The sequence below is a fragment of the Aphelocoma coerulescens genome, chromosome 26, assembly GCF_041296385.1.
Source record: "Aphelocoma coerulescens isolate FSJ_1873_10779 chromosome 26, UR_Acoe_1.0, whole genome shotgun sequence".
In the NCBI taxonomy this organism is placed as follows: domain Eukaryota; kingdom Metazoa; phylum Chordata; class Aves; order Passeriformes; family Corvidae; genus Aphelocoma; species Aphelocoma coerulescens.
The window spans coordinates 2,737,981-2,749,129 of NC_091039.1; the positions used below are offsets into that span (position 1 = coordinate 2,737,981).

The window sequence follows — 11,149 nt, forward strand, 5'->3', positions numbered from 1 at the left end:
CTCCTCCTCATGGAGGCAGCTGGGGATGAGCAGGAGGCTCAGGATCCCAGGGTGCTGCCTGCCCCGTGAGGAGCTCTGCCTGGAAGTGAATCAGCATCACCTGCACGTCCCCGGCCCTGCAGGGGCTGACCCGCGGCTGGTGATGGAGAGTGTCTGGCACCTTCCCCAGCCGGGCTGCCCCATCGCCTCTTGCTCAACCACCCAGATAAAGCAGTTTCCTCTTGACAGTTGCTGAGACCCACAGGATGGAGGAGGCTGTCCCAGGGCCATCCCTCCCTTGCCAGAGCCATGAGGCTGCTGAGGGTGCCTGCTCTGTGTCTCCATGCAGCAGGAGATGGCCAGACTCCGTGTGGTGGCTACAGCCACCTCGTGTCACCTGCTGGACGCTGCTGTGCTCACACATTCCAGCTCTCACTCTTCCCACCGTGTCCCCAGGCCGAAGCAGGGGGATGTGATGGGGAAGGGCTGGAAACACAGGGCATGTGCTTCCATGGAGGGGAAGAGCTTCTGGGGCTCCCCCAAACCAGACCACACCCTGCCACCACTCAGAGTGGATGTCCTCCCCTCAGGGGAAGCAGGTGCTCCTTGGTGCCATGCCCAGCATCACCAGTGGTGCCCGTGTGGGCTGCAGTGCTGCAGGCATCCCTGAGGGTGGATGTGCTGGGAGCTCTCCATCTGCCTGGATACGGGGGCTGGGGTTCCTGGTTCCAGGACAACTGAGGACTTAAAACCCATCCCTTGCTTGCAGACCATCTGCCAGGGGCTCCACCCAGCCTCTCACATCCACCTTTTCTTTTCCAGCTGCTTTTCCTCTGATGGCTCCATGATTTCCCAGGAGCTGAGGGCCCCCCGTGTCCCCCCACTGTGCTTCAGGACGAGGACTCCGTGGCTGCTGCAGCATGGTCCAAGCCTGCTTGGTGTGCTCCAGAGTTCATAGGGGCAGCCTGGCAGCCCGGGCAGCTGCAGCAGACATGGACAAGCCGGACAAGCCCAGTCCCTCTGCCAAGAAGCACGTGCGCCTCCAGGAGAGGTGAGTGTGGCTCCACCCTGGCCGTGGCACTGCTCATCCCCAGAGCTCCCCTAAAATTCCTTCCTGCCAGCCCTCTGCCTGCCAGCCTGTGCAGGTGCCAGGTCTGAGTGTGGGGGCAGCCCTGGCCCCCACCCAGCCCAGGACAAATCTTGACACCGTCCTTCAGGGGCTTCCCAGCCAAAAGGCAAAATGATCAGCTCGTTCCTTGTTCCCCATCTGCCGGGGTGTCTATCTGGCTTTTGCTCAGTGTGGGGTGGTTTTATCTGATGATACGGGGGGTGGGCTGTCCTTCTGTCCCAGCATGGCAGTAGGTCAGCCAGGGACCCCTCTGCCTTCCAGGAGGGGCTCCAATGTGTCACTAGTGCTGGACATGAGCTCTCTAGGGAACGTGGAGCCCATCCAGCCTGTCTGCACACCACGGGACATCACACTGAAGTTTCTGAGGACATCCAGCCACGTGCTGAGGAAACAGGAGCTCCAGCAGCACGCCCAGAGCCTGGCACAGCTCCAGGAGGAGTTTTCGGTGCGATGATTCCCTCTCTCTCTCCTCACAGGAAGGGTGGCAGGGGCTGGCGGTGGTGGGACTGACAGGGGTGAGCATCAGGCTCTGAGCCCAGCTGTGGCCCACAGCCCCGGTGGGAGGGCAGGGGGTGTGGGCACACAGAGGAGAGGGGTGCCCGGGTACCACCTGCTCCTTGGTGCACACATGTCCCATTGGAGTGCCTGGAAAACCCTGTCCTGCCCTCCCATGCCACCCTCTTCTCCCAAGGTTGCGTCTCTGGAAGGAGTCCCACCACAGCTGGACTCATCCCAGGAGCTGGCACCTCTGGTGATGCCCCTGGGTCAGCTCTGCCCTGCTGGGAGACCAGGTCTGCCACCACCAGTGGCAGCGAGGGGCTTTCCCTTATTGCTGGTTTCTCCCCCTGCAGAAAATCCCACCCAACTTCGTGAGTCCGGAGGAGCTGGAAATCCCTGGACGTGCCTTCAAGGACAGATACAAAACCATTCTCCCCAGTATGTGCCACTGTGTCCCTTTGCCTCCCAGTTGCCTGTGTTTGCTTGTGGGTGAGGGTGCCTCAGAGCAGCCCTGGCACTGGGGTGGGCACTCCTGGGGTTCTGCCCTGCCTGCTCCTACTGCCCGTGCTGCAGGAGCTGGGTGCCGTGTTCCAGGGGGTGGGCACAGTGCTGTGGGGTGGCACATGGGGAGCTGTCCCTGGGGTGGGTGTGCAGCACACTGGGGCCTTACTTGTCCCCAGGGCGTGGCCCTAAGGGTGTAAAGGCTGAGCATGTTCTGGAAGGACTCAGCTGGGCTCTGGTCAGGTGCTGTGGGGATGTCCTGGGGGGTCACTGGGGGTGAGTTACCCCACCTGCTCACCATGCAGGTTTGGGCTGCAGCCAGGCTGTGCCCTGCCAGGACAGGGAGGCTGAATGGGACAAGAGCAGGTGTGAGGGAGGGTGCAGGCAGCTCTGAGCATGGCACGCAGCAGGAGGACTCAGCCTCCAGGCAGGATCAGTCCCTTGGGCAATACCTGTGACATCTTTCAGATCCTGAGAGCCGGGTCTGCCTCAGGAGGGCCAGGAACCAGGAGGAAGAGAGCTACATAAATGCCAACTACATCACGGTGAGTGTCCTGCCGGGGCCTGCAGCCCAGGACTCACAAGGCACTGGGCTGCAGCTGCCACACTGGGTCACACGTGCCAGACACTGTCACCTGTGCCTTAGCTGGGCCAGTGTGACTTCTTGTGAGACCAAACCATTAACAGGATTGCTGGGAAAGCCTGGGTTTTTGGTACCTTTAGCAGTTTTATATGAGGAGAAGTGACTGGAGACAGAGGATGTTTGGAGCTGTGAAACAGGGATTCCTGTGTCCTGTGGCTGCCCCAGGGTAGCAGACTTAACTTGCCAGCCCTTTTGGGGCTGGAGAGATGTGGCTCCAGCTGTGCAGGGCAGACACACTGTTCCTTTTGGGGGGAGAGTCTCCTGAGGGAGCTGCTCTCAGCTCCTGGGCAGATGGAGCACCCCGACAGGCTCCCTTGCAGGGGCTGCTCCATCTCCTCCTCACACACCGGCCCACAGTCTGGAAAAGCCATGGGAGGCAAGCTGTGTCAGCAGATTATGGCAGCTCAGAGATCCTCAAACCTCACACATCCTGGGATCTCCTCTCTGCTCAGGGAGCTTGTGGCAATTTCCCAGGAGGAGAGCTAATGAAGGTGGGGTGTGGCTTATTTTTGGCACCCAGTGGGGTCCCTTTCCAGAGACTGAGAAGTCCCCAGACCCTAGGGTGTTACTGAGACAACCAGATTTTGATATCCATCCCTGTGCAAACCCTTCCAGGCTGCAGTCTCTCCCATGACGGGATCTCGTGTCAGCCAGGTGCCAGCTTTGCCTGGTGGGCAGGCTTCTTTCTGAGCAATTAATCTTCAGCACCTTTCCCTTGGGACTGGCCAGGGCACTGGGAAGCAGAGGTGGGGCCGTGGCTGCTGTGAGCACTTGGCAGTGAGGGGTAAAGCAGGACTTGGGAAAGCAGGGCTTGGGAAAGCAAGGCTTGGGAAAGCAGCCCACAGAAAGTGCTGTCTGGGGTGGCAGACAAACCCCTGGGAGGTGCTCGGAGGGTGCAGGTTGGAGCTGAAGGACACTGAGGAGCATTTCTTTTCTGATGGTGCTTGTGGCTGAGATCCACTGAGACAGCAGCACCCAGCACCCCACGGGAGGGTCAGAGCAGCTTTGGGACAGGAGCACTGCACCCAGAGCTGCTGGGAGGCTTGTCTGGTGTGAGGGCAGCATGACCACGGGCAGCAGAGGAACTGTGTCTTCCCGAGGCAGCCTGGCAGCGTGCAGCTGCATGCCAGCTGACACTGGCACTCTGTCCCTACAGCCCGGGCTGTGCCTGGCATCCCCTGTGTCTCACATGAGTGCTGACAGTGCTGCCCGTCCCCCTGGCACACACACCTGAGCACACCTGTGCCCACACACCCCTGTGTGCAGCTGGCATTTCCTGACCCCTGCCTTCCCCTTACCTCTCCAAGGGTGTAGCAGTGCAGGAATTTGTGGGCACGTCAGAAAATCAGCAACCCAGCCTGCCTGGGCATGCCTGGGAGGCACAGGAATCTGGGAGGGCTCTGCAAGCCTTTGATCACATCAGCCCCACCTGGGACTGAAGCTCTTCCTGCTGATGGTGTTCCATGAAGTGTTTTTGAGCATGGGGTGGTGGGGAGAAGGTGGAATTCCCAGGGTTGACGCCTCCAGGTCTCCTGAATGGAAAATCATGTTTCCTAGGAAAAAAATGATCTTGAGGCATGAAAATAGGGCTCTGCAAAATGTTCCTGAGAACCTTCCTGTCCCTTAGCTGAGCCAGTGCGACTTCTTGTGAGACCAAACCATTAACGGGACTGCTGGAAAGGCCTGGATTTTTGATACCTTTAGCAGTTTTATACTAGGACAGGAAGTGACTGGAGACAGAAGATGCTTGGAGCTGTGAAACAGGGATTCCTGCTTGTCCTTGTAGAAACACCCACAGTGAGGAGTGCAGCTCCCTGTGTGAGCTTTGCCTTGCCACATCCATCACGCTTGTCACACTGATAGCCTGGGGATGCTTGCAGGCACTTGGGTGTACAAGGCCAGCTTCACGGGCTTGCTCCTGGGTGAGGGGACCAGCGGGATGGGGGGGAAGCCTGGGGGTTCCTCAGCAGATCTATAAAAGCATTTTAGGGACAGGTTTAGTAGGAACCAACATGTGTGGCTCAGCCTGTAGAGGCAGAAAAGCTTCATGAGGGCCGGAGTGGCCTGGAGACAGGCCGCCCTCCCCTCGAGGCCCCCCAGCCTCCCTGACGGGCCGTGTGCTGGGCAGGGCTACGCGGGGCGGCCCCGGGAGTACATTGCCACGCAGGGACCCTTGCTGAACACCGTGACCGACTTCTGGGAGATGGTGTGGCAGGAGGAGGTGCCTCTCATCGTCATGATCACCGAGCTCCAGGAGCGCAAGGAGGTACCACTGACCCTCCCCGGGCTCAGGCACCGCCCAGCCAGGGGCACAGGGGGAGTGGGGTGCTGATGACAGCAGAGGGTTGTGTGGGGCCAAACATGGGGTCTGTGGACCCACTTAGTGTGCTTTCGTCTCAGAGGATTCCCTGATGGATCACAAGTGGAGGAGAGAGCCCCAGGGCTGCAGCCTTGGCCCTACCTGGCAAAGATTTTCCTCCTCACATGGCTGTGTGCCCTGGGCACGCTTTACCAGCTGGATAATAGGATAAAAAGCCCTGGGGACGGGGCAGAAGCAGTGGGCAGCAGTGCCCCTCTGGCCCCCCAAGCTCTCCCCTGGGCTGGGAGCTCTCAGCCAGGGGATCCAGCCAGGATGGAGCTGACAGCACCCGCCTGGGGGAGCTGAGAACTGGAAATTCTCCTGGCCACATCCTTGCTCCCTTCTCTCCCAACAGCCTCCCTGTGCCCTGGGTCCTGCTGCATCTGGAAGCTCCCAGGGCTGAGGAAGGCTGTGCATCCCTGAGGCCTGAAAGCCAGGGCAGGGCATGGGAGAAGGTGTAGAGCAGCAGGTGCAGGGACAGGGATCCATCCCTTCCTTGCTTTCCCTCTGTATCACCCTACATCCACCTTCCCCGCTCTCCTACCACCCCCACAATGATGCCCCCTCCCAAGAGCACTGACCCAAGCACAGTTCAGACATCCAGGAGGTGCCTTGAGCATCTCCACAGCCACAAACCTGCCTTGTTCTCCAGAAATGCGTCCACTACTGGCCTGAGAAGGAGGGCACCTATGGCCCCTTCACCATCCGCGTGCAGGCAGTGAGCGAGTCTGTGGAGTACGTGGTCCGGGAGCTCTCCATCCAGGTGGGTCAGAGAGGGAGCACGCTGGGGCCCAGCAGTGCCCCTGACACCCCTGGGATGTCTAGTGAGATGGCAATGCTGTGTGACAGCAAAGAGCAGGGTCCATGATTCTCAGGAGCCCCTCCTGCCTGGGGAGGCTGCAGGGGAGCAGGACCCAGCCCTGGGGTACAGAGGAGAAGGAGTCAGCTGGGCAGCACCACCAGCCCGGTGTTTGTGCACTGTGCTGTTGGGCTCTGCCCCATGGGCTCTCTGTACTCTCTGGCTGACACCAGCCTAAAGGATCCTGCTTTGCCTGGACGCTGGCGACAGTGTTGGAACACTCTGCATCTGTTCTCGTCTTCTGGGATGGGACACATCCATCGTCTCTGGCCCAGGGGTGTCTCCCTCATGTCTGGCAGAGGCTCAAAGAGGGATTCTGGAGGAGGGTGGCAGAGATGGGTACAGGCTGCCTGGCCTCTGCTGGAGCTGCGCTCCATGTCTCATTTGGCCCCTGCTCTCACATCCCGATTTCTCTTTGTTCTGTGCTGGAGAAGCTTGAAAAGGAACGCCGCAAGGTCAAACACATCCTCTTCCCTTCCTGGCCGGACCAGCAAACACCCGAGTCAGCCAAGCCCCTGCTGCACCTGGTGTCCAAGGTGGAGGAGACTCTGCAGACTGCAGCCAGCCCAGGGCCCATCGTGGTGCACTGCAGGTAAGGGCTTGCACCTCACCTGAGCCCTGTCTGTGCTTCACCTCGGGGTCAGGCTGCAAATGCCTGAGGGGAAAATCCCACGTGTTAGTCCTCATGCATGGGTCCCACTGTGGTGAAGAAATCCTGGGGCACAGCCACCCCACAGCAGAGCTGTCAACCAGCAGCTCCTGTGCTGGCAGCAGGATGGTGGCATATCCTGCATCCATGGGCAGCAGGATGGGAGCAGGAGAGGTCTGCATTTGGGACCCAGCCACCAGCCCCACCGTACACCCACAGCTCTGGCTCTGGAAGATCCTTGCTTGAGCAGGGAGATGGAACCAGATGACCCCATGTGATGCCTTTTCCCTGGTCCTAGAACTATGAGCCAGACACAGTTAAGGGATAAAAGGGTTTTTACTTCGGGATTTAATAAGGATCCTTATGGTGCAACAGTTTGTGAAGGTGGAATATACCAAAATGCACACACACGGTATATCACATATATAATCTTCTGCACCTTATAAATTAGCATATCTGACCAAGATTCCCCAATGAGGAGCTTAAATGAATGGTGTGACACCTCCTTATTCTAAAGTATTTCCTCCCAGATGGGCTTAATCCTAGTTTACAGGATATCTTCTAGAGGGGCCTTGGTTTCTCAAGATAGCGTAAGGCTTTTTGGCCTCCAGCTGTGAGGCCTTTTAGGATGTTTGGTCTTCTTGCTTAGCAGAATACCAGGACTATGTTAAGATATCGGGCTTAAAGTATTACAAGTATGTATGCTAAGAATACTGGGAATACATAAGAGGTATATAAAAAGAAAAGGCAAAAAATCATCATGGCATCACAAGGCTGATCCCTTCAAACCTGACCCATTCTGTAATTCTGTGATTCCTGCTCTCTGTGTCACCAAGCATGGCCTGTGGCTTGCATGTGGAGCCAGGTTTCAGGACAGCCCTCCTGCAGGATGTGGCCTCTGCCTATTTCCTCTCCTTGTTAAGTGAATTTGGGGACAGTGGAGCAGAGCACCCGGTTGTCCCTGTGGAACACGCTCAGCATGCACTGCTGCAGGCGGAGTGCTGGGGTTAGAGGCCATCTGGGAGGGGAAGGGGCTGCAGAGCCCCCTGCACTGCACAAGGATGGGGCACAGACTGGTGTTGTGCTTCCAGAGCAGCTTCAGCTGCTGTGCAACACGGCAAGAACTCCTTGCCATGGCAGAGTGACCCCAGCCCACAGCTTTTGGTGCCTGGCTGAGAAGCTTGGTCTGGCAGCTGGGGCCAGGACCCCCTCATCCCTCTAGGAAGAAATCACAGCAGCAAACCAATCCAGGAGTGCATCCAGCTCAGCAAGATGCAGGTGTGGGCAGTGGATGCTGTCGGTGCTCAGCACAGCTGTGTCTGTCCTGCAGCGCAGGCATTGGCCGCACCGGCTGCTTCATCGCCACCAGGATCGGGTGCCAGCAGCTGAAGGACAAGGGGGAGGTGGATATCCTTGGAATCGTGTGCCATCTCCGCATAGACAGGTGAGTACTCAGAGCAGGTGGGTACTCAGAGCAGGTGGCTCCTTGGAGGCCTGGGTGGAGGGGTGTGGGAGGGATGTGGCAGAGACGTGGGGATGGGCATCCCAAGGGGACTATTTCTGATGGAAACCAGAAGGGTTGCTGGAGGATGCAGATGTGTGGATGGCAAACAATTCCCAGTGCCGGGCTGGTTCTGCTGTCGGAGCTGCTGTAGCTCTGACCTGAGGACATGAGGGAGAGTAAAGGGGCTGTGAACCTGGCAGCCATCTGCTCCTCCCTTCCAGCTCAGCCACTAAACCCAGAAACACTCCATCTGGCCACTTTTCAAGAAGTACAGGTAAAAAACTAGCACCAAATCAGTTGCTAATCTCATTTTGAACAGCCCAGCAATGCTTCTGAACCTCTGCACTCTTTGGGCTGCTCTGGTGCCTGTTTCAGAGGCATCTTGACGTGGCTGGTGAAGCAGGAATATCTGTGCCCTGGGAGCAGAGAGCTGGGAACAGGGTTCTGTGTTTGGTGAAGTGTCAGCAAGCCCTGCCTTTCCCTTGCAGAGGTGGGATGATCCAGACGAGCGAGCAGTACCAGTTCCTCCATCACACACTAGCTCTCTACGCTTCCCAGCTGCCAGAGGGGGGAAGCCACTAGTGCAGGGCTCCCACCGGGCTTCTGGCTCCCTGCTCTGACCTCTCCTGCACCAGCCTCGGGGGACACCTTCACCAAAACCTCTCCTGATGCTGCCAGGCCACAGAGCAGCAGCACGAACATCCCTCGGGATGAGTACAGCTGAGCAAACCCACGGGGACGGTGGCGTTGGACCCTGGGGATGAGCAAGGTGTGGTGTGCGGTGGGTGCTCGAGGTGGCCACTGCTGCCGGCTCGAGGCAGATTTCACCCATAGAAAGAGGCTTTGGCTTGAGAGGTGCAAGATCCTGAAGCAGAAGAGCAAGCTGTGCAGAGGAACTGCAGCTGGCAAGCGCCGGGAGCACAGTTTGCCTTTCAGCTGCACTCAAATGTTCACCCTGTGAGACGCAGCGCTGGTAGAACTACCCCGAAATAAATGGAGCCTCTGTCCTGGCTGTGCATCCTTTGTGGGCAGGGCTGGGCTTGCTCCAAACATGCACCATGAAGCTCTTCTTGCTGAAGACACCTTGGTGGCTTGGCGCACGGTCGGCTAACAGCGTTCCGTAGCTTGCTTTCCTCTCCACCTTCAGCCAACACCTTCTCAACAGCCTTAAAGTAGAACCATGGAATATTATTAAGGTTGGAAAAGAGCTCCAAGGTCATTGAGTCCAACCTCTGATCGAATCCCACTGTGCCCACTGAACTGGATCATGAATTGCCATGTGTAGTTGTTTCTTGAACAGCTCCAGGGATGGTGACTCCACCACCTCGCTGGGCAGCCTGTGTCAGTGCCTCACCACCCTTTCAGGGAAGAAATTCTCCCCTACCCAACCCGAACCTGCCCTCTCCCTAGCAGGGGAGAGTCCCAAGCGCAGTTTGCAAGTGATGTGTTCCCAGTTGCCTTCTGTTGTTACATGAGGGTGGGGATTTTGAATTCTTGGGGTGTTTTTTTTCTGAAATCAGAACAAAATAATATTTGGGTTTTATTCAGTTGTCTTTTTCACTGATAAATGCAGGGAGGGAAAAATAGAAGACAGAAAAACGTTTTGGCGTAAAGCACTGAGATGGGAATATTCTGTGAAGTATTTTGAAGCTATTCAAAGCTGCCCTTGGCTGATGCACATCACACACCTGCTTGGGCAGTGAGGATTGGGAAGGAGATGGGATCTGCCCAGTCTGTGCCAGCCCATGTCACAAGCCCTGACATGACCCAGTGTGAGATCCAGGGAAGAAAGGGCCAGTCTTCCTGCTTGCCTGGGCTCCCTGAGCTTCCCCAGCTCAGGGCTGTGTGCATGACCTACCCCTTCACCACTCCATGGGTCCCCAAAATGCAGCTGAATTGCTGCCCAATGGTCTTCCCTGCCCAGTTTCCTCACTTGGCACCAGGAACAAATCTGCTCCCTGGCCCAGCAGCAGGAAAAGGGACAGATCTCAAGTAATGTCCTTTTCACCTGCTGCATTTCGATCATCCTGGCAGAGAAATCCCCGTTCCTAGCGCCAGGTCAGCCCTTCCTCATGCCTGAGCCTGCCCAGCCAGGTGCTTTGGGGGGGAATTGTGTTCCCTATGGGACTCCTGCACAATGCTCAGGCTCTTAGAGAGGCTGTGGAGCTCCTGCAAGCTCCGTGTAGGTGGATGCATGGCTCAGGACCTTGCCTTCTCAGGTAATTTAGTGCAACACTGTTGCCTTTAATGGTGTCTCTGGAGACACTGACAGGGGTTTGAGTTGTGAGACAGGCTTTATTCAGCATCCCCCTCCTCAAGTGTTTCCTCCCCCACTGCCATCAGGCAGGAGAACTTGAAGACTTGCAAACTGCAGGTGTACAGTTTTCCTGCACTCCCTGGACAGCAGGACACACAGCATTTTCCTCATGCTTTCAGTCTGCAATCCAGAGGAGAGCTCTTAGGGAGCTCAGGCTCAGGCCAGGAACTGCACCAGGGTCTCCCAAGGCATGCCAGGATCACAGCTGGGCCAGGGCTGTTGTCTCCCCCTCCCAGATTCCCCATCAGGTGCTGGGAGTTTTTCCAGTTCAGCTGTCTGATGCAGATTATCATCAGTTTCCTGCCTTTTGACCGCAATTTCTACCAGCTCCATCTGTTCCACACTTACCGGGCTGCCATGTGAGCTCTCTCCATCCTCCGTGCGCCGACTCCCCGAGCAGTGCCAGGGGCTGTGCTGAGCCATCGCCTGTGTTATTGCCAAACCCCATCCTGGGCTCACCCCGTGTCAGGGGTGAGCAGGGTTTGATCTGCTCTGGCTGTGTCCTGAGTGTCCTGAGAAACTGCCTCACCCTGTCCATAGAGACCACAGGGTGCCCAGCAGACAAAGGGAAGGAATCTCTCCAAAATCTCATGCTTCCCCATGCCCTGGGCTAGGGTTCAGCCCCTGAGCTCAGCCAGGGGTTTTCAGCACAGCCAACATTGCCCCAGTTCCTCACTCCCCCACTCAAAGCCCAGGTATGGACCCAGCTGT

General features: G+C 57.5%; 1 protein-coding gene across 1 annotated transcript; it reads left to right on the plus strand.

Moving 5' to 3' along the window:
- The first annotated feature begins 861 nt into the window (after window positions 1-861).
- PTPN7 (protein tyrosine phosphatase non-receptor type 7) lies at window positions 862-9,635 on the plus strand. Its single transcript, XM_068995782.1, has 9 exons — window positions 862-1,030; window positions 1,370-1,553; window positions 1,960-2,044; window positions 2,576-2,652; window positions 4,879-5,016; window positions 5,762-5,872; window positions 6,403-6,560; window positions 7,948-8,061; window positions 8,610-9,635. The coding sequence occupies exons 1-9, from the start codon at window positions 900-902 to the stop codon at window positions 8,701-8,703; spliced, it is 1,092 nt and encodes a 363-aa protein (XP_068851883.1). The 5' UTR covers window positions 862-899; the 3' UTR covers window positions 8,704-9,635.
- Window positions 9,636-11,149: the final 1,514 nt, after the last annotated feature.